This window comes from Panthera onca, chromosome B4 (genome assembly GCF_046562875.1).
Source record: "Panthera onca isolate mPanOnc1 chromosome B4, mPanOnc1 haplotype 2, whole genome shotgun sequence".
Lineage (NCBI taxonomy): Eukaryota > Metazoa > Chordata > Mammalia > Carnivora > Felidae > Panthera > Panthera onca.
The window spans coordinates 24,769,604-24,793,585 of NC_138345.1; the positions used below are offsets into that span (position 1 = coordinate 24,769,604).

The following is a 23,982-nucleotide window of genomic DNA, read 5'->3' on the forward strand; positions in this document are numbered from 1 at the left end:
ATTTATTTTTGGGACAGAGAGAGACAGAGCATGAACGGGGGAGGGGCAGAGAGAGAGGGAGACACAGAATCGGAAACAGGCTCCAGGCTCCGAGCCATCAGCCCAGAGCCCGACGCGGGGCTCGAACTCACAGACCGCGAGATCGTGACCTGGCTGAAGTCGGACGCTTAACCGACTGCGCCACCCAGGCGCCCCATCAAGTGGCATTTTAAACTAGGTGAGAAAAGATGTCTTATTTAGGACAAGCAAATAAACATTAAAAAAAAAAATTTCCTAAATGTTACACCATGCTCCCAAATAAATCTTGGATTCATTAAAGATTTAATTGGGGACTAACACCAACAAATAAAAGAAAATGTAAACGTAAGGTTGGGCCCAAGGGGAGGATTCAGAGGCGTGCAGAAATGCGGTTTCATTTCATCTGGAGAATACGTTGTTTCCCCCCGCCTCATCAACTTGCACTTAATGTCACTAGCTGTCAGAGTCTCTAAGAAAACGTTTGCTGGTGCTGCATCTGCTAAATTCTATGGAGACCGGCTAGGGTCCAGAGGGATACGGAAGAAGAATAAACTGAGGGATAAAGAGATTTAGAGAGCTTTTTGAAGGGAAGTTTTCTGGGGGACGACGTCCTCAGTCAGCATCCCGAAGTTCAGCGTCACTCTAGCCTCAGTCGTATACACGGGCTGCTTTTCCACACCGCGATCCTAACTTTTGCAAATGCCCAGAAACGCTCAGCTAACTCCCACCTGAAGGCACCCAGCCCTGCTGTCAAGCAATCACTGAGATTTGAGAGGTTGGGGCCTCGCACATGCGCTTTGGGTACCCTTGACCGCTAGCCCTCTGTGCGCACGCGCAGTGATTCCGTATTCCGAAGTGCGCAAGCGCACTTGTTTTAAGCGGCATTGCTTCCCGAAGGTTACCGTGAGGTGAGAGCTACACAGCCGCGGAGCGTCACTGCTGGGGTGTTGTGGCCAGGAGTGTTTGGCCTATCTGTAGCGCTAGTGTTGGGCTCAGGAAGTAGTGAAAAGCTGAGGGCGAGGTGAAGTCTTTGTGGAGCCCGTAGGCTTAGCAATGAAGAGGATATTTGGGTTCGGGAGTAAGAAGGGCGTGTCGCCCTTGGGCTCCGCTTCTGTTGGGCAGAAGAATAATAGGATTGACAACTTCCTGATGGGTTACCACGTCCGAGACAGAGATCTCGGAAAGATCCACAAGGCTGCCTGCGTGGGCAACGTAGCGAAAGTGCAGCAGATTCTGTTCTTGGGGAAAAATGGCGTGGATGATAGAGACAAGATGAACAGGTAATAGGGACTTGGAGGCTGGCAGGGAGGAGGCGGGAAGGACCTGGGAGAAGCGCACACCTGGTCTAGCTCTACCTGTGCATCGGAGCCCTGGGGGAGCTGGGCTTTCTTCCCTCCTGAGGTCCCGCTGCCCCTCGGTGGTGGGAACCCTACGTGGTCTAGCGCCCAGGCGGACAGTGAGAGCGGCAAAAACAAAATCTTCAGCTGCCTTGGCACGTAGTCGTGATTCCCGAAGAGCATTTTACTCTCAAGTTTGACGTGATTTACCCAAATTTCAATAGTAATACACACGAAATTAAGTGTTGATAACGTGTTGTTTTTAATGGGCTCATTTTCATGCCATAATGTTATAGAAAAGTGCATAATGGGAGAAATAATTCCTGTAATCAACTTCTGGGCTAAAAATCCAGTATTCTTGGGATAAAAATCCAGTATCCAGTTTATGTCTGTGTGCTATTTACTGAGGGACCTTGGAAGGACATTTTGAAGTGGAAGATGGCTCTGAATAGGAGGACTCCTTTTTCTCAAAATGTGTACTCTTCCTGTATTTGTCAGTTTTAGGTAAAGCAAATGAAAGCATCATGGTTTTAAGAATGTTGAGTTACACATGCTCTTCTTGTGATGTCATTAAGGAAATTTTTGGACTCACTGTCTTGTACATCTGAAACTGATATAACACTGTATGTTAACGAACTGGAATTAAAATAAGAACTTATTTTTTTATATAGGAGGTAGATTTGCCCTTCCAGATATCAAAATGTACCTGAAATTTCCACAAATTATGCATTTACGAACAGCTGAAAAGACAGATAAAGGAGTGGTCCAGAGTAGAAAATGACAAACGTTCAAATATATGTAAGACTTTAAAATTTGATGCTGTTGACATTTCATATTAGTAGGAAAAGGTGAATTATTCGTAAATAGTGGAGAAACAGCTGATTTGGAGAAAACTTGTTAGAATTTTATCTCCTTAAAATAAGTTCCAGGTGGGATATAAATTAAAACATTTTAATATGCAAAATAAGAAAAGTAACAGAAAAAGCCCCCACAAATGCCTATTTACCCATCCTAAGAATGACTTGAAAAGCAAGAGTTTTGGGGGTGCCTGGGTGGCTCAGTCAGACTCTTGATTTCGACTCAGGTCATAATCTCAGGGGTTCGTGGGTTCAAGCCCTGCGAGGGGCTCCCTGCTGTCAATGTGGAGCATGCTTGGGATTCTGTCTCGTGCCTCCCTCCCTCCCTCCCTCCCTCCCTCCCTCTCTCTCTCTCTCTCTCTCTCTCTCTCTCTCTCTCACTCTCCCTCCCTCTCTCTCTCTCTCTCAGAAAAAAAAAAAAAAAAAGAAATTGGGGGCCCCTGGGTGGCTGGTTAAGCATTCCAACTTTGGCCCAGGTCATGATCCCATGCATCGTGGGTTTGAGCCCCGCTTCAGGCTCTGTGCTGACAGCTCAGATTCTGTGTCTCCCTCTCTCTCTGCCCCTCCCTTGCTTGCACACTGTCTCTCTGTCTCCCCAAAATAAATAAATATAAAAAAAAATTTTTTTTTAAAATCAAGAATTCTGGAGATTGATTTAGCAACATAAAAAACTAAAAGCCTCTATCAGAAAATAATATTATTAAAATAAAAGACCATGCACTTGCAAATATTTACAACATATTTGTATCAGACAAAAAAAATACATCTTCGTTTTACAGGGAAGTCTTTGAAATCAAAACAAAAAAAAATCTGTAATTTGAAATTGCATAAAGTACTTCTTTGCATATCGACACGAGACCAGTGGACATAGGGAAATATAGTGTCCCTGGTAAAAAAGAAATTTAAGTTAAAAAGGGAATGAAATACAGTTTTCCATCTACAACCTTTGTGAAAATAGAGTGATGGTGCTTATACTGCCGCTTAAAGTTTAAGTTGTTTTCGACTTTCCAATAGACAATTTGGTGTAAGTACCACATTTAAAAAATATGTATTCCTTTTACCCATCAATTTTATTTCTACTAAAATATCTTTAGGAAATTACTAGAGATAAATGACATACATTTTGCTTTTCTCAGCACTATTTAAAATAGCAGTGTATTAAGAACTCATATAATGGCTTTTATAAGTATGGCATTATATCCATAAGATGGATATGTGATCATTGAAGGTGGCATAGGTAATATACACAGAGATGCAGAGCTGTGCTTTAGTTGATCATTAAGTGAGAACAAAAATCAGTTTGATCATATGTACACACAAGCAGTCTTTGGTTTTATGTTAAGCCCAAAAATGCACAAAATATGATTAAATTTGTTATTTCTGAGACTTTGAATTTACATACATTTTTCTTTTCCTTTAAAGAAAATCTGTGCTTTCTACAGGAAAAGGTGTATAGAAGTCCTATTAAAAGTTTATTATCAATAAAAAAGTTTTATTATCGTTGAAGAAATCCTGGAGAAAAGCAAGAATATGAATCTTATATACATGAAAATAATTTCTCACTTTGTGTTAAAAAATATTTTTGAATGTAAATTAAGAAAACCAAGTTAATTAAAATTTTTTGAGGATTGGTATATTCTGACAACTTTTGGCCTCTTCAGAAGAAAGGGAATATTTTTATTTGCATTTGTAGATTTTATTATGCATATATTAAACATATACATATATTTTCTGTTATATGTAGCTTTATTACATATAATAGGTAAATGATTTATATTAATCATGAAAACAAAATATATTAGTTTTGTGCTTATGAAAAAATAAATAGCAAATATAAATGATTATTGCTGTTTCAGAAGTATTGTTTTACTTTATATACCTTTTCTTTAAAAATACTGAACTCTCCAACTGTATTTATCCACTTTCCATCCATTTATTTATCAACTAGAACCTGCATGTATATTATATAGCAGACATATTCTCAAGATCCTTTCGTTCTCAAAGACTTCATTTTGCACAGTATGAGCCAGATGAGACATTTTATTTATTTATTTTCTAAACATTTTATTTTTTTTAAGTTTATTTATTTATTTTTTGAGAGGGGTGGGGTGGGAGGTGGGGGGATGGAGGGGCAGAGAGAGAATCCCAAGCAGGCCCTGTGCTGAAAGCAGGAACTTTTCAAATAGACTTTTCAAGGAGTCTCAGCACAGGGCTTGATCCAATGAACATGAGATCGTGACTTGAGCCCAAATCAAGAGTTGCACCCTTAACAGACTGAGCCACGCAGGTGCCCCAGATTTTATCTTGTTTACTTTATTTTTTAAGTGTTATTTATTGTTGAGGGTGAGAGCATGAGCAGGGGGAGGGGGAAGGGGAGAGGAGGGACAGAGCATCTAAAGCAGGCTCTGCACCAGTTTTTAAGTAAAGTAATCTCTATACCCATCGTGGGGCTCAAATTTACAACTCTGAGATCAAGGTCGTATGCTCTACTGACTGAGCCGGCATGGCATCCCTAAGATGAGAAATTTTAAATTCACGTATTAGGATCTCAACTGAAGTTTTCCTCCTTCCTTTCAATGTTTCTGAAGATAGGAAATTGTAAAAGATAACCTTTACCTGCCCTTTTGAAATTTATGATAGTATTAAATACTAATATTGATCATTGGAAATACTTGATTTTCATAAATCTATAGACCTCAATATTTAATAAAATGAGCTGTTCCTTGTTCCTGGTCATTGGAATCCTGAGTTTCCTTTGGCTTAAACTTTCTTGAGAAGAAAAGTAAGAAGTACTTAAAAATGTTTTTCTTTTGTTAATTTAGTCCTCTTTTCCTATAATGCTTTTAAGAACTAAAATTTATTTAAATGCCAATCATATGACTAGAACTGCAATAGACCTATTGTATATACCATCATTTCACATAATGGAAGGCACCAAGATTCTACGATGTGCCACTATTTTATGTACCAATAAAAAAAAAATTTTTTTTTAATGTTTATTTATTTTTGAGACAGAGAGGGACAGAGCATGAATGGGATAGGGTCAGAGAGAGAGGGAGACACAGAATCTGAAACAGGCTCCAGTCTCTGAACTGTCAGCACAGAGCCCAATGTGGGGTTCAAACTCACGAGCTGCGAGATCATGAACTGAGCTGAAGTCGGATGCTTAACCGACTGAGCCACCCAGGCGCCCCCAATAAAAAATTTTTTAAAGTCTTGTCAGTTGTAGTTGTAAGACATTTTGAGTCATAAATTGCATTCCAATGTCAGAGATACCAAATGTGACAAAATGAGCATCTTATAATTATTGAAACAGTATTCTTGATAATCCTTAAGACATGTCTGCAAAGTAGGTATAATTGTATTAAGGTACCTAATTGAAGTGTTGTCTATGTAAAGCAGTAGTAATAGTAAAAATTATAATCATATTATCCAACAATTATTGAGATGTTATTTGTACTAGGAAGTGTTCTAAATACTTGCATAGATCCTCATTTAAGCATCACAATGAGGTCTTGTGAGATAACTACTATTTATTTCATTTTATTTTATTACTATCATTTTTTTAGTAATCTCTACACCTACTGTGGGGCTTCAAACTCATGACCCTGAGATCAAGAGTTACATGCTCTTCAGACTGAGCTAGCCAGGTGACCCGAGACAACTACAATTTTTATCCCCTTTTGTTGAGGACATTGAGGATAAGTCTAAGCAATAACTAGTGTGTGACAGAGTTAAACTAGGATGCAAACCCAAGTAGAGCTGAATCCCGAGGTCATGCTCTCTCCAAATAGGCTGCTCTTTTATTAGTGTAGTGAGTAATCACTACTAAATATTGTACTTTCTCCAGAGGAAAACTGAATCTTTGTTTTGGAGGCATAGGAATAACATGCTACTTAATGTTTACAATTTCCTGAATTAATTGCATGTTTTGAGAGAGTGCACTATCATTTCCTAAAAAGTCCTCTCACTTTTTTAGGACTGCTCTCCATTTGGCCTGTGCCAATGGCCATCCAGAAGTGGTGACCCTCCTAATAGACAGGAAATGCCATCTTAACCTCTGTGATAATGAAAACAGGACAGCTCTCATGAAGGTATGTAGTAGCAGCTATGTCTGCCTGAGATGGATTTGATGTCATTACTTAGAACGAAAGTGAAGTTATTGCATTGAAACAAAACTAATTGGTGAAACCTGTGGCATGCTTACTTTAAATTCCCAGAATTTACACTCTGTTTCTTGGCATATCACTGACAGGCCGTACAGTGCCAGGAAGAGAAATGTGTAAACATACTGTTGGAAAATGGTGCTGATCCAAATATTAGGGATGTGAGTGGCAACACTGCTCTCCACTATGCTGCCTTTGGTGATAATGTATCCATAATAGAGAAGCTGCTGCTATACAATGCGAATACTGAAGCAATAAATAAGGTAAAGATCTAATTTATACAATATTTGAAATTTTATATATATACATGAATATTTTAGCCACAAAATGTTTTATTTCATACACACACACACTGAATTCTATACATCAGTCCCTGTCATCATGGAAATAACTCCAATGCCAAGTCAGGGAGGGCAAGAAAAAGGTAGTGCCCACAGAAAGGGCAAAGTTGTATCTCCCAGCCACCCTTCCACCCCAGAAAGAAAATCTTTCCATTAGTGCCTACAAGTGGATGGTAGTCTCAGAGCCCATAAAGGACTAAAGGTCTAGAGGGGAGTGAGGTGATGATGGAGGCTGGGTGCTATGCAGGGGCTTAGGCAAGGGGTGCTGCTGGGGATAGGTGGGAGGAGGAATGGAGACCAGACCCAGCAGGGAGAGCTTGGATGTGTGCAAGTGGGAGGAGAAAGCAGCAGGTTGTAGGTGCTGGGCACTGCAGGCCCCGGTGCTCTGAAGATGAGGGCATTGGGGTCAGGTCATGTCTAGACATCCAGCAAAGGCATCTACTTTTGTTGGTAGCCACTCTGCCAGCCATGTACCATGTTGGGGTCTCCCACTTCAGAGAATAGCTCCTGCTCAACCTTGTGTAGCTCCTCAGCAGGGTCGTAGCTGTATATGGGGAGTAGATGATGGCCACGCTTGCTGGCCCACCTGCCTTTTCTTTGACATGCATTGCCTTTCACTGCTGAAGCCTCTAAAGGAACACCCTTGGTTGACACGGGTAGGTCAGTTTTACGTATTTGGAAGTTCAAGTATTCCCTGAATGAAAATATTTGGAAATAACTTAATTATCTAAGATTTCCCTTTCTTTCTTTCTTTCTTTCTTTCTTTCTTTCTTTATTATTATTATTTTTTATTTATTTTTGAGAAAGAGAGAGACAGACAGAGACAGAGCATGAAGGGGGGAGGGGCAGAGAGAGAGAGGGAGACACAGAATCTGAAGCAGGCTCTCCAGGCTCCCAGCTGTCTGCACAGAGCCCATCGCAGGGCTCGAACTCATGACCCATGAGATCAAGATCTGAGCTGAAGTTGGATACTCTACCAACTGAGCCACCTAGGCACCCTAAGATTTCACTTTAAATAAGGATACTTCTAAAGAAGCATTAGAGAATACAGCTTTGTTTTATGTATTTATGGCAAATATTTATGAAAACAAATGTATTTAAGGTAAAACTTACTTTGTTTTCAAATATTTTTCCCATCCAATTTTGTTTTTTTTAATTACTGAAAAATAACATAGGAAAGCAAAATTTGCCTTAGGCTTTGTGTTAAAACTCAAACATGCATTTTACAATAAGAAATATTGCTGCTGTTGACAAGTTCCTATTTGATAAAAAAGTGACTTATAAAAATGGGATTTATCTTTTATTGGCCAAGGCTTAAGAGGAAAAAGGGAAAAGGAGGGAGCAGTCAGAAATATGTGGGCCAATTTGGAAATTTGGCAAGTGAGAGAAAATAACAAGAAGAGGCTGTTTGTTTTATTGTTTTTGTTTTTTTTTCCTCCAGTTTATATGTTTAGGCAAGAAGTCTTCAATTTTTGGGGGTAATAATTGTTACTTAGGATAAGAGTGAGTTATAAACCTGCCTAGAGACCAAGTGTAGGAGGACTCAGAGGAAATCAGATTGGCAGTGGTTGATTAAGTGGGCAAGGAGAGGAAAGAACAAATAATTAACTGTCATATAATCCTATTCTGGCAGAAACAGCCACTTAGATAAGAGTCTAAACTCTGCTGTGAAATCTAGAATATCTTGATGGGAAGTAAGAAGTTTATAAGTAATGAAATCAAGTTGCGTTTTGACTTTACATTTAGTCCCTGTTCTACCTCTGCTCAAGGAAATTAAATGCAGTTTTGATAAGTCACTCTTTTGGCTAAATCTTCAAATGATGGAGTTGGCCACATAGATGAGACTGATGTAATTGTCTGCTGCACCAGCTCTCAGCTAGAATTGTGGTGGTGAATCCCAGTCCCCTGGGGAAGTTAAAAATTTTGTTACAAGGCTAAACTCTCCTCTTGAACATTTTGAGTAAATCTAGTAACATGTATACATAGACATGGATATTTAGAAAAATTTTTTTTTTGAGATTGTGCTACAACTCTTGGTTAAGAACTATTGGGGCGTGTGGGTGGCTCAGTCGGTTAAGCGTCTGACTTGGCTCATGTCATCATATAACGGTTCACAAGTTTGAGCCCCGTGTTGGACTCTGTGCTGACAGCTTAGACAGAGCCTGGAGCCTGCTTCAGATTCTGTGTCTCCCTCTCTTTCTGCCCCTCCCCTGCTCGTGCTCTGTCTCTTTCTCTCTCAAAAATAAGTGGACATTTAAAAAAGAAAAAAAAAGCTAACTACTGAATGGAGGGGTACCTGGGTGGTTCAGTTGGTTAAGTGTCCGACTTCCACTCAGGTTGTGATCTCATGGTTCATGGGATCATGGGATCCCCCATGAGTTCATGGGATCTCATGGTTCAGGTTGTGATCTCATGGTTCATGGTTGCAGGGCATTGGGCCCTGCACTGATGGTGCAGAGATGCGTGAGGTTCTCTCTTTCCCTGCCCCTCCCCCAGTTGCTCATGCTCTCTCTCTTCCTCAAAATAAATAATTTAATTAAAAAAAACCCAAAAGAACTACTGAATGGAGAAGTATAGTATATAAATTGACAGATGTCAAAAGCTAAGATATCTCTGGAAGACCTGCAGTTTGATACATGCTACTTCCTTCAACTCTCTCCAAAAGCATTAGCCTTTCATCTTTCTCTACTTCTGTGAGAAGTTAAAGTGAATATTATTGGCTATAGCTGTTGGCTTAAGGAATAATTTTTCATCCAACCAACAGTTATTCACTGGCACCCATAGTGTTATGGGTAGTCCTTTAATAAGTAGAGTCTGACCCTTTAAGGATTTTATATCTTTTGTTACCTGTTCATTATGTTACCAAATGGTTATTACAAGCAGAGTTTTCCTGATTGCAATAGGAGAAGATCTTGAATCTTCTTTATTCGTTGAAGCTATGTGACAGACTATCTTATGATGTCTATTAAATTCATATTGCCCTGGCATAATCAAAATGATAGTTTTAAACATCGAAATGTAGTTAGTGACAGTACAGTTGGGAATTGTTTTAATAATTTAGTTTCAGCATTCTTGTGAACTAATTCGTCTATTTTATTAACAATCTGGGAGAATTAAACACAAATAGATTGCAGTTTTAATAAACATTGGAAAAATTCTTAAGATGGGTGTTACAAGCCTTTTTGTTTTAATTATTTTAGAGAGTGTGTGAATGGGGGAGAGTGGCAGAGGGGGAGAGAGAGAATCTTAAGCAGGGTCCACGCTAAGTGCCAAGGCCAATGTGGGACTCAGTCTCACAACCCTGGGATCATGACCTGAGCTGAAGTCAAGCGTCAGATGCTCAGCTGACTGAGCCACCCAGGTGCCCCTCTTATGAGTCTTAAAAGCAATTTTTATTACATGTTGGGGCCTAAGTTTTTGGTAAAATGTGATACTGATACTTTAGGGAAGTTTTATGTACAAATATTTGCTTTATGCACAGCCAAAATACAAGTGGGCTATTGACTAAATTTGGCCCCTGGATGTATTTAGTTTCCTCCATAGGTTGAGTCAACATTTAAAATTATGACACTCGTGCAGAAATCTGGATTTCAGACTTTTCTTATAGGATCATACCTGGTACTTTGAGCCCATACTACTGTTTGGTATGCTTTGCAGCGGCTGCCCTTTTTATATGAGGCATGTGTCTCTCCAGTTTGCTACTGTCCCTACTCAGGTTCTTCACTTACTCGAGTCACCTACTTTGCCTCCATAAGCATTGCATTTGCAATTACTGTTTTATGATATAAATATATATATATATATATATATATATATATATATATATGTGTGTGTGTGTGTGTGTGTATATATATATATATATATTTTTTTTTTTTTTTTTTGAAGACTGTGCTAATCAGATCTCTTTTTGGACACAAAGAAACCTTGGTAATTTTTTAAAAGTTTATTAAGAGAAAGAGAGAGAGAATCCCTAGGAGGCACTGGGTTTGAACTCATGAATTGTAAGACCATGACCTGAGCCAAAATCAAGAGTCAGATTCTTAACTGACTGAGCTACCTAGGTGCCCCTTTTTTATGGTATATTTTGATAAAGATTTCAAGGATTTTAAGACAATCAATATTAATTTATAATATATATTTTGTATTTTATGTTAATGTGTTAGGAATAGGATTGAATTTTCCAAGTTAGACTTTCGAAGTTGTTTTTGTATTCTATTTATTTATTTATGAAGGAGAGAGAGCGCGAGCATGAGTGGGGGAGGGGCAGAGAGAAAGGCAGACAGAATCCCAGCAGACAGAATCCTCCAGGCTGAGCTGTTAGCTTAGAGCCCAGTGCAGGGCTTGAACTCACAAATCATGAGATCATGACCTGAACCAAAGTTGGACTCTTAACTGACTGAGCCCCCCAGGTGCCCCATAAGTTGGTTTCAAAAAAACACTTTCCTTATGTGTACTGTAAATAATCGTATTCCTATTGGAATATTTGCAAAGCATATTAGATTAATCATGGTAATAGTTGAATAGATTATGCCTATTGCAGACAATATTATCTTTCTCCTCAGCATTGATCCCTAAAAATGCAAATAATGTAGTAGCTTTCATTATGCTAAAAATGATCTGTATAAACCAGTATTCGAATTTTTATTGATAAGCTATTATATTTTTATTTCTGATTTATATTTTGCCTAACAATAACTACAGCACAATAATAGGAACAATACAAACAAAGATCTTGGAACCAGTCAGGGTTTGAAGTGAGTTTGGGGGCATGACTGCATATAATCTGTTGAAGAAGGTGGAGGAGGGCTATTTTATTAAAAACATTTTTTTAAATGTTTGTTTCTTTTTGAGAGAGAGTGGGAGAGTGCGAGCAAGGGAGGGAGGGCAGAGAGAAAGAGAGGGAGACAGAATCTGGAACAGGCTCCAGGCTGTGCACTGTCAGTATAGAGCACAATGCAGGGATCAAACTCACAAACCATGAGATCATGACCTGAGCCGCAGTTGGTCACTTAACCAACTGAGCCACCCAGGTGCCCCAGTGGAGGAGGGCTATTTTAAAGAGAAGCAGCAGCAGGTGAAAGCACAGGGGTGGGAAGGAAGAGGCCATTTTGTATTTACTTTTTGTATTATATGTTTAAGTTTAGAGGATCTTTTGTAAGTTTTAAAATTCGGTATGGAAATATGTAATTTTGTAAATTATAAATTGTTTTTGCTCTTTTACAGGATAACTTCACACCACTTCTAGTTGCTGTAAATGAAAACAAACAGCAAATAGTGGAATTTTTAATAGAAAAGGCAGCAAATATACATGCAGTTGATAAATTAAAAAGGTGCAGTAGTTTTCTTTTAAACCTTAGTATTGTTCTAGAGTGATAATAATTATTCAAGTCAGGAAGATTAACTTAAGAAGAAAAAGATTAATTTATAATTATATAGTGAAAAATGTCAACACATCAACAGTTAGGCAGAAAGCAATTATTCTGACTGGGCAACATGAAGAACAGGGTATAGCAGGAATTCATATTCCTTGATAATGTTGACTAATGTCATTTGCAGTGTTTATTTTTAAATAGGTTCCATGCTCGGCGTGGAGTCCAACACTGGGCCTGAACTCATGACTCTGAGATTAAGACCCGAGCTGAGATCAAGAGTCTGATGCTTAACCCAGTTGCCCCTGCAATGTTTTTTTTTTTTTTTTTCACATGATTTTGTGTTAACTAAAGGGATTTCATATTAATTTTATAAAGGGTGGACTCTCAGCTGTTAGTTTACTTTATGACACAATATTGGACTTCTTAATCTTTTTATGGTATTTTATAAACTTCTACTTCATAGAGGTGCCTGGGTGGCTCAATTGGTTTTGCATCTGACTTTGGCTCAGGTGATCATCATATGGTTCATGGGTTCGAACCCCACATCAGGCTCTGTGCTGACAGTGTAGAGCCTGCTTAGGATTCTCAATCTCTCTCTTTCTCTCTCTGCCCCTCGCCCACACTCTCGAGTGCACTCTCTCTCTTTTTCAAAATAAGTAATAAATAAACTGAAAAAAAAAGAACTTCTACTTCATATATATTTTTCCTTCAAAGAAGTATATTGTGGTGCCTGGGTGGCTCAGTTGGTGAAGTCTGTGACTTTGGCTGAGGTCATGATTTCATGGTTTGTGGGTTTGAGCCCCACGTAGGGCTCTGTGCTGACAGCTCAGAACCTGGAGCTGCTTCGGATTCTGTGTATCCCTGTCTCTCTCTGCCTCTCCCCTGCTTGTGCTCTGTCTCTCAAAAGCAAATAAATGTTAAAAAAAAAAAAAAAAAAAGACGCATGTTAAACATAAATAGGAGTTGTTTTATCTTTTGGATCACTCTGCTTTAAATTGCCTTTTTTTTTTTTTTTTTTTTTTTTGAGGAATACTGTTGTCGTTAGATGGTCTCTAAGTGATGATTAATTACTATTACTGGATACTATAGGCTCATCAGTTTTTATCCTTTTTCATGTCCAGTATGTATTTTTTAATTTTACTTTTAATTGGTATGCATAGAAAGATGAAAGGTAGCTTTAACTGAATAGACTTTTCCTTTAATGAGGATAAGTTACAGGTGGGTGATAAAGAAGAAAGAGATGTGCCTTAGATTCACACAAGACTAGGTTTATTCATAGCTTTCCTACTTGCTAGGTGTTGTGACTTTGGGAGCGTTACGTGTCATCACTAAACATGTTTCCTGATATGAAAAGGAGGATAATAATACATCCTTCAAGGGTGGTTTGTGTAAACTATATTTTATATACATAGCATTTAATTTAGTGCCTGCCATATGTTTATCAGCATCGTTAACTATAATTATGCCTATTTTATTAGCATTCACATTAAAATATTATCATTTTAAACCTGTAGATAGTTTTTATACTTACTTGACCTCTAGATGGCTTTGAAGTGCACTGTATCAGATTAAGGAAGACATGGGGAATTCTTTTTTGAAATCTTTACCTATTCAGATAAGTGACCTCCACATAGTTTCTTGTTTATCAAAGGACTTTAAATTAGCAACTCTATAATACATTACCCAAGTGGGACAAGAAGCTCCCTTTTGTCCCTTCATTTTAGTCTTGGAGATAATTTACAAAGATGAACACTTGAACATGTAAATGGTTGCTTCTGAACAGACAGGCAAGATATTAACCTGATAAAGTATATCGAAATTAGTTGTTTAAATAACTAAATTCCTAAGAGTGAAGTTATCTCTGTTATCTTAGACCAGCCCTCATGCTTGCTGTAAATTATGAATCAACAAATGTAGTCAGGCTTCTTCTTCAGCAAGGTATTGATCCCTTTCCTCAAGATGTATATGCATGGATTGCAGATGAATATGCTTATAGTAAGGGTTTTAGTCTGCGTTTGTATTAAAATGCTAAAATTACTAAACTGAGGTTTAAAATAACTGTTAACTTCGTACGTAACAAATGGGATTTCGTAGTTTGGTCAGGCAGTTTTGGAATGGCAGTCGGTTAGTCCACAACATTAGCCAGAAATCAAGCAAAGGACTAGACTAGTTGGAAGTAGAAATGTGTGCAGGATTCTTTATCTCAGGCCTTTTGAGACCTTTATCCTTAAGGATCCTAACCTTACCCCTTTCATTTCAAGTATAACCCCTACGCATGGGGTACAAATAATGTTACATCTCTGTGTTTTCTAACTAGTAACTTGGGTCTTGAAATGTTCAGTTGTGTGGAAAACCCTGTACTTTCCTTTGAGAGCTATCTCCTGTACTCTCTCCCTTGAATTTTCCAAGAACCAAAGGAGCACCCTAAGACCAAAGAGACAGTCCTCTTTCACAAGTCGTAGGGAGGGGAAAAAAGAACATCCTGATCATTCTACTGTTCCCTTTGATTCTGTTGCTGCGGCATTGCTGTTGAAACTGGTGCTGCAGTCTGGTCGTGATTGACCTTTGCTCCCAGGATTCCCTTGCTGATCCAGATTTTTCAGTCTTCATGGTGATCCACACTTAGATTTCAAAGTTACAAAGTTTCTTTTGTTCACTGCACATGCAGCACAAACGCTCAGCAGCTATCCCAAAGCACCAGCACCCTGTTCTGGCAGCTGGGCCTCCTGGCTTTAACCATACACCCCTTTCCCTACACACTCAAAAACCTTATGTGGAACCCATATCTTAGCCTAGACTTTCATTATGAGTTACCCTCTGAGGATCTTGTTTCTCTTTTTTTGCCAGAAGATGTTAGTTGGGACCATTCTAAGCTGTCAGAGATGTTCAAACAATGCTGAAGGAAGAGATCGGACTTCCCTTTCTCCTTTCTCCTTAGATCTGTACCCCTGCCTTTTTTTTTTTTTTTTTTTTTTTTTTAAAAGCATGGAGCCTAACATGGGGCTCAAACTCATGACCCTGAGATCAAGACCCAAGTTGAGATCAAGAGCTGGATGCTCAACTTACTGAGTCCCTGCACCCCCTGTACCCCCGCTTTAAATCCTGTGGAGCATCTTTTCTGAGGTCATGGAAGGTCTCATATTGCCCTTCCCAGAGTCATGAGCATCAATCACCTTGCCTGAGAGGCCATGTTTTGGGTGTAATATCTCATTAAATCCTCTTATCAACCTTGTAAAATAAGGCAGAAAAATACTTGTTTTATAGAGGAAGATTTTAAGCCAAAGAGAAGTGGCTTATCCAAGAACAAATAGCTATTGGTTATAGAGCTAGGACTTCTGAGTCAAAACACTTTCCATAATGGCAAGCTAATTCTAATTATTATTATTATTTTTTTAAGGTTTATTTACTTTTGATAGAGAGGGACAGAGTGTGAGCTTGGGGTGGTTGCGGAGAGAGAAGGAGATACAGAATCCGAAGCAGGCTCCAGACTCTGAGCTATCAGCACAGAGCCCGATGCAGGGCTCAAACCCATAAACTGTGAGATCATGACCTGAGCTGAAGTTGGATGCTTAACCACCCAGGTGCCCCTGGCAAACTAATTCTAATTTACTAAGCTATAATGCCCTGAATTCATGACTCGTTCATCTTACTGTTTTTTCTTCTTTAAGTACATACTTAATGAAAAGTGTATAGAACGTACAAATTTGAAGTATATGGGGTAATTCCAAGTTTTGGTATTTGCTCTGATATTATTTGAAATACTCTAAGAATTTGATATATTTGGTAAATGTTTTTCATATCAGTATTACAATAGTAATATTATTTATCACCCTTTTTTATACATAGCAATTACGAAATAATTTGCAGACATAAAGAAGAAATCATGCTTAAAAATTCTTTGCAAAATAGCAGTCCAGGTAAGACTTTACATAGTGAATTGCTCTTGGTGGTCCTAACATAGGTAAAGTCAGAATTAGGAAGTTTTGATAATGAAAGAACAATGAAGAAAAAAACACCAATGTGTAAATTGCATGTGTATTGTTTTCTTTCTTAATTTCTTTCTTTATAGTCTAATGTTCAGAATTATTTAAGAAGTTAACTATAGGTAATTGAAAATATGAGGCTGTATTATCTGAAAAGAAATTCATTATTTTAGTCATGACCCCTAAAATACCATATGATATCTTTGTGTAAATAAGAAAAACATATTTTTAAAAAATGTTTATTTAATTTTGAGAGAGAAAGAGAGAGAGTGAGCAGGAGGGAGGCAGAGGGAGGTAGACAGAGGATCCAAAGCAGGCTCCACCACTGATAGCAGAGAGCCCGATGTGGGGCTTGAGCTCATGAGCTTCGAGATCATGACCTGAGCCAAGGTCAGATGCTTAACGAACTGAGCCACCCAGGTGCCCAAAGAAAAAAGATTTTTAAGTTAATATCTTTTATGTTTCCTCCATAAACATATTGTAACAAGTGGCACTTGCTATAAAAATGGATGTTTTATATAATGTTTACAAATGGATTATATTTAGTAAATATTATTACCTAGTGATTTGTCTCTTTAAAAAATGAACCATTCCTTAAAACTGGGAATTCTACAGTACTTTTCTGGTAATGTAAACAAATGGCAAATAATAAGAACTGCAAAACTTAGCTAGTGTGCAGCAATGCCAATGAAATTGTTTTTTACAGATAGCTGCCAATAGTACAGAAGAAAAGCAATGCCTTGTTGAGAAGCATAGGTTATTTCACATTTTGTGTCATCAAGGTCTCACCATTATCAACTTCATTCCGCAAATCAAAACAATGAGGGGGCGCTTGGGTGGCTGTGTCGGTTAAGTGTCCAACTCTTGATTTCATCTCAGGTCATCATCTCACAGTTGGTGAGTTGGAGTCCTGTGTCAGACTTCTCTGTTGGGCTCTTTGCTGACAGTTCAGAGCCTGCGTGGGATTTTCCCTTTCCTTCTCTCTCTGCCCCTCCCCTGTACATGCATGCTCTGTCTCTCTCAAAATAAACATTTAAAAACAACAACAACAAATCCAGAGTGAGATATGTTGACTTCATTAGAACAATGTTTTTGTCAGTTTGTTGGATAATTGTCATGACGCTGTCATTTTATTATTATAAGATAGTCTGTTGCCATTATTCAAAAGATTATCTTAGTAAGTATTGAAATAGGGCAACTTGGGCTCAAGAAATGTAATAAAGTCACAAAAATGTTTCACAATACCAAAAATGCTACTGTTGCTCCCAGATGTGGCACCTAGTGCATTGTATAATCTGAAAAGTATGAAGAAAGCTTTAACTTGGTAGACTGTTACCAAAGAACTTCTGTAGGTTAGTTTTGGAAGTTACAGGAAAGGCAAAGATAGAACAGACAGCGTTTTGATCATTAAGGTGGTCGTAATAGAATAGAGCTGTCCCTGTGGTTTCTTAAACAGAAAAATTTCTGTGGTTTTTTTAAAAATACTTTTCAAAGAAAACATTTTTATTCATTTTCATTTGTCCAGTTAACAAATAACTATTAAGTGCCTTTTAGCTTCTAAGTGTTTTCTGTTGTTGTAGACTACAAACACTCAAAAAACAGTCTCTACACTCCAGGAGTTTGTTATTATCACTGTCAATTTCATTATTTAGTCTATTTAGTGGTTACTAGGTGACAGAGTCTCATAGAGCTTATAATTATCATTGTTATTTTTTATTGGCATTTGTTCCAGTTACCGTAAGTTCACGGTGAGGGATTAGAGTTTTAAAAAACTGGGTAGAATCTAAGGTAAGCGTGTAGAGTGAGTAGTAAGTTTGCCAGGTAAAGAGGCAGAATGACATTGTTTCGCAGGAGTAGCATCTATCACGATTACGTGTTTGGTGGAGTACACAGCAGTGCAAAGTCTAAGGTGTACGAGTGAACTTTGCAGGACTTATGAGCAGTTGGGTGTTGCTGGTATAAAAAGTGTGCTATGGGAATGGTTGGGAATGAGGTGAATACCTAGGTAAGACAAGCTTATGGAAGTTTGTCAGTGCTATAGAAAGGAGTAGATCTTACCTGATAGACCTTGGGAAGTTTCTTCGGTAGAATGCTTTTAGCGGCAAATAATAGGTGACTTCTAACAGTGACTAAAACAGTAGGAACCAGAAATGTTTTGATGGTTCGGTGATGTCATCAGGATCCCCGTCGTCTCTTGTTCAGTTTTGGAGTTGGTGGTGTTTTTATTTCTCCTTTCCGGGGTGGCTAATTAGCAACAGCTCCAGGTATCATATTCTCACATGGCAACATCCAGTGGGAGGGAAGGACTGCTTTTCTTTATGTGTTTCTTTTAACTAGGAAGAGGCTTGCAGTAGACTTCCTCTAACATTTTAAAGACTGGGTTACATCACATACTCATTCCTAAACTGGTCCCTGGTAAATCAGGTACTGTGATTAGCTTAGAATAATCCTTTCTCTTTGAAGCCAGGGTGAGGCCACCTTCTTTGTGTATTGAGACAATGAATATCCAAATAAAGTTGTGATTCTCTAGCAAGAATGAAGAATATGGAATGGATCTTAGGGAGGGAGCCAGCAGTATTTGATGCAGGGGTTTTGGAGAATTTGAAGCAGAAGACTAATAAGATTAGATTTGAGTTAGGACACTCTGGTTATGGCATAAAATACAGATCACCAAGCCTTTTTCCTAAAGAGCCAGTGAATATTTTAGGTGATGTGGTCTCTCAGCTCTGCCCTTGTAGTGTGAAAGCAGCCGTAGCAATATGTAAGTGAAGACATGGGACTATGCTCCAATAAAACATTATTTACAGAACCAGATGGCAGGTTGGATTTGGCCTGTGGCCGTAGTTTGCTGAACCCTCATATGGAGGATAGATTATAGGAAACTACATAAAGACACTGGGAGGCAAAGGAAGCTCTTGTTTTCTTAGCCTGGTATTAGTCCATTATGAAACTTTCAGCTGTCTATGTTGAAAACATCAGGGGGTTCAATTTATTCCACTAAAAAAAATCTTTTTTCTGGGCTTTGTGTCTTTCTCATTTGTTTTGCTTAAAATTTTTTTTATTCATTTAAGAAATAACAGTAATATTTGGTGGCTTTTTTTTTTCCCCTGTGAAAATCATCAGTTAAGAACTCATGTTTGACTAAGGCAGTGGCAGGGGAAAGATAAAGCAGAGACAGAAAGAGTATAGTTAATACGAATTTGTGATTCTTGAATATAAAAAGTTAGGGGGTGAGAGAGAACTCTCAGAAGATTCAGAGGTTTCCAGGTTGTGTGCTAGCATTTAAATTGGACATGAAGAATGAGTAGGACTTTATCAGATGAACAGAGGAGAGCAGCAGGAATGAGGAAGACCAGTAATTTTCTGTATATGTTGAATTTGATGGAATATCCCTGTAGGATATTCTCAGTAATTGGATAATTGAATAATAGGAGTTTCCAGCTGGAGATAGGCCTTCAAGATTGGAGGTGCACATTTGAAATAATCTGCTTAGAATTGTTAGGCACAGTCATAGCTTGGATAAAGGTTGAGCTTGTCCATGATGGAGAACATGTAGAATGAGAAGGCCAGTGAACAAGCCCTGGGAATACCAATTTAGAGAGGATGGATGGAAGAATGGCAGTTAGTAAAGAAGACTGAGGAGTGCTAGGGAAAAAGGCGAGGAATTAGAGGAAGTGATGTTGAAAAAATTTTTAAAAATTTCAAGGAGGAATATTTTTATCAAATTGCTACAAAGAAAGTTGGATTTAACTTTTACAAGTTCTCTGGTGGTAATCTTTTCAAAAGAACAATTTTTGAGTTGTAAGGTCTTTTATTTATGTGATTGGTACTTTCTGTGTCCAAATATGGAAAAATAACATATCAACTAAGGTCCTATCTAACTTTTTGTAAATGCAACACCTACCCAGGCAGGGTCAAGGGAAAATGATCTAGCCTGGTGAGTATACTTGCCCAGCATTTTTCCATAATTGTCAAAACCTAGGAGTCAAGTGTGAGGAAAAGTGTTGTCGTTCTTACCTGTTTCTTGTGGGAGTATTTGAGGTTTTCCTCAAGTCCTTGATGAACTCTTCTGGATGAATACTGAAACAAAAATCTGGCAGCAACAGCTGGAAGCCACTGTCAGGCCCTGTCTCTGGAATGGAATCACGATGCAGCTGTATTTTTAATAGTTTTAAGTTTTGATCAGAAATAGTTTCCAGAGCAGCAGATTGGAGAAACTGACCTCGTGTCAATATGTTATTGCAGAAAACTAATACCATAACAAGGAGAAAATGTCAGGTGATGCGCTGAATCTACTAGTTCTCATTAGTTTGGGAATTCTAGTGATGTCGGTAAAAAAGTCAATACAGGATTATTTTCACTTGTGTCTTTTTTGTTATGTTTGAATACCTGACTGTATTTTGTTAGTGCTGTCTCTCTTTATTTTCTTTTGATTTGCCTTCTTCTGATATCTCTCCTTTTAGTCTCCCTTTCTGAATTTCATCCCTAAAGAAAGCTCTAAGGAAAATTGTCTTGGAATCTACTACTATTAGAATACATTTCTACCATATGCATGTTTAACATATATGTATATTTCCTTCTAAGGCAATGGGCTACCTAATCTAAAGTTTGTGTCATATTTTATGAGTTTCTTATGCGAAACGACTTTCTACCTGTACACACAGTGATAGTGATAGTGTCAGTGATGATGGTCTGTCAAGATTGAAAGCATTTTCTGGATTGTCAGGTAGAAATTTTTATTGGGTACAGTTTTAATGTGAACTGCTTTAATATATTTTTCAGAAATTGGTAAGCTGTGACTTAACAAGAATATATGGCCAATTGGAATACCAAGTGTTTGTTTTTTTTTAAACAAAGCATCCATTGGTTTATTTATTTTTTGAGTCTATCAGTTTTTATTTATTTTATTTTATTTTATTTTTTTAATATATGAAATTTATTGTCAAATTGGTTTCCATACAACACCCAGTGCTCATCCCAAAAGATGCTCTCTTCAATACCTATCACCTACCCTCCCCTCCCTCCCACCCCCCATCAACCCTCAGTTCTCAGTTTTTTTTTTTTTTTTTTTTTAAATTTTCAACGTTTTTTATTTATTTTTGGGAAAGAGAGAGACAGAGCATGAACGGGGGAGGGGCAGAGAGAGAGAGGGAGTCACAGAATCGGAAACAGGCTCCAGGCTCCGAGCCATCAGCTCAGAGCCTGACGCGGGGCTCGAACTCACGGACCGTGAGATCGTGACCTGGCTGAAGTCGGACGCTTAACCGACTGCGCCACCCAGGCGCCCCTGTTCTCAGTTTTTAAGAGTCTTTTATGCTTTGGCTCTCTCCCACTCTAACCTCTTTTTTTTTTTTTTTTTCCTTCCCCTCCCCCATGGGTTTCTGTTAAGTTTCTCAGGATCCACATAAGAGTGAAAACATATGGTATCTGTCTTTCTCTGTATGGCTTATTTCACTTAGCATCACACTCTCTAGTTCCATCCATGTCGCTACAAAGGGCCATATTTCATTCTTTCTCATTGCCATGTAGTACTCCATTGTGTATATAAACCACAATTTCTTTTTTTTTTTTTAATTTTTTTTTTTTTAACGTTTATTTATTTTTGAGACAGAGAGAGACAGAGCATGAACGGGGGAGGGTCAGAGAGAGAGGGAGACACAGACTCCGAAACAGGCTCCAGGCTCTGAGCTGTCAGCACAGAGCCCGACGCGGGGCTCGAACCCACAGACCGTGAGATCACGACCTGAGCCGAAGTCGGACGCTTAACCGACCGAGCCACCCAGGCGCCCCAAAACCACAATTTCTTTATCCATTCATCAGTTGATGGACATTTCGGCTCTTTCCATAATTTGGCTATTGTTGAGAGTGCTGCTATAAACATTGGGGTACAAGTGCCCCTATGCATCAGTACTCCTGTGGAATACCAAGTTTTGAACCAGTTATATATAAGATAACTCACTTTGCCTTCCCCCAAATGGGTCCTATTGATCTTTAATTCTCAAATCTCCTCTTTTCAGGGTGGAGTGGATAATTCATCTGACAATTTGGATGCAGTAATTTTGACTTTGATTATTTTGGCAATAACTGCCTTTAATAGATGAACTATATCTTTAATTTTCTAAGAAATCAAGGAAAAGAAACAAAAACCTATAATCAGTAGTATGTTTTCATACTCTGATAGTTATGTTTTTTCTAGAACAATCCCTGTTACTTCTTTGATTCCTAGCTGCCAGAAAAATGAACTAAGTCCTAGTTAGTTGGAGAAAATTAACTGATTTTTCATATTTGAGAGGAACTTTTATATGGTAGAACATAGTGGCAATCATCAGGATTCTCTTTTTTTTTCCCCTGAGTAAAATAGGATTGTTGCTTGTTTCACACTTTCTGACATCATTATTTCATCTATTCCTTTTATACCTTTCTTCAAATGGATATATAGGAATGTAGGAATTTTCAAGGCAAGTACCAAGAAAAAGAGATTCCAGGAAAAGTATTCTGTGAAATAACCTTCTGACTGTAACCATGTATAAGACATCAACCTAAATAATAAAAATTTCATATAACGCAGTTGTGTCAGAGGCACCCCAACGACACCCAGATTTGATTATTCACTAGAAGAGCTCACAGAACTCAGCATGTAGTTGTACCCATGCCTGTGGTTTGGTATGGGGACAGGCTAGAAAGGCAAATCAGCACAGAGAAAAGGTGCATGGGGTGAAGTCCAGAGGAGACCAAGCCCAGGCTTCCAGGAATCCTTTCTCTGTGGAGTTAGCAGGATGTGCTTAATTCCTCCAGCATCAAATTAGGACAGCACAAGTGAAATGTTGTCTGCCAGTAGGAGTCTTATGGATACTCAGTGCCCGAGGTTTTCATCAAATGCTAATCACATAGGCATCTTCTCCTTAGCATGTACCAAAATTCCAGGTTTCCAGAAGGAAATCAAATATAGGGCCATAAGATTGTACCAGCATTTAGGCACAGTGAGCCACTCTTAACCTGCTAGGGAATGGTGGGAACCCTCCTTAAATCCAAGATCCCAGGTAACAACCAAGGGCTAGTTATTCAGGTAGGATGTTAGGATGTTCTGAGGGTAGCAATCTTTGGCCTCTTGGATGAAATCTTTTCTGCATAGGAATTATAGCCCTAACTTAATTTTTGGTGGTGTCTTAAAATTTTATTTTAATCGCAAGTAATATGATGGTATAACATGGTACTGGTTTCAATTTCATCATCCATATGAAGTAGGTATTTGTACAGAAATTACTAGGGCAATATTAAGTCATTATAATCTTTTTTTATGTGATTAAGCTTTCATTGTGATTCTTAGATACGATAAACATAATGATTTTTGATTTAAAATTAGAATAAAATCCTTAATTATATGGATAACCCAGGTTTGATTCACATAGTGCTGAATCCCTGTTTATAGTTGTAAGATATTTGATCATATTCATCAATTGTTTTCTTGCCTAAGTATACAAATAACTTTTGTATTTTTGTATTTTGCTTTATGTATTTTCATATACTTCAATTTGGGAGACAGTACCCATATTGTGTTACTTTGATCTCTATCTTAATTTTCAGGGTGACTGTATCATGCTTTAATATATGGTAAGAGTAGCTTCAATGGATACCTTTTTTTTTTTTTTACATTTAATAAGCCTTATTTTTTACAGCAGTTTTACGTTCACAGCAAAATATAATAGAAAGTACAGAGAGTCTCCATATACCATACCACACTCCCTTACACGCCTAGCCTCCCCTGTTGTCAACATCTTGCACAACAGTGGTACATTTTTAGTAGTATTTTTTTTTCAGTTCCTTTGTTTAGTTTTGAGCAAGAGAGCGTGCATGCGTGTGAGCAGCCAAGGGGCAGAGAAAGAGGGGAGAAAGAATCCTGTGCTGTCA

At 38.2% G+C, this 23,982-nt stretch overlaps 1 protein-coding gene across 9 annotated transcripts in view; it reads left to right on the forward strand.

The window, feature by feature from the left end:
• The first annotated feature begins 902 nt into the window (after positions 1-902).
• Positions 903-23,982, forward strand: part of ANKRD26 (ankyrin repeat domain 26) — a 114,489-nt gene continuing 91,409 nt past the window's right edge. For 6 of the 9 annotated variants that reach the window (XM_078450317.2, XM_078450322.2, XM_078450320.2 and 3 more), the window contains exons 1-5: positions 903-1,298; positions 6,192-6,306; positions 6,468-6,641; positions 11,943-12,049; positions 15,938-16,008. In XM_078450317.2, the coding sequence (XP_078306443.1) occupies positions 1,072-1,298; positions 6,192-6,306; positions 6,468-6,641; positions 11,943-12,049; positions 15,938-16,008 (694 nt within the window). In that variant the 5' untranslated portion in view covers positions 903-1,071. Of the gene's footprint in view, positions 1,299-6,191; positions 6,307-6,467; positions 6,642-7,244; positions 7,376-11,942; positions 12,050-15,937; positions 16,009-23,982 lie in introns of those variants that run through there. The other 3 variants (XM_078450324.2, XM_078450325.2, XM_078450323.2) reach the window with 2 other exon arrangements.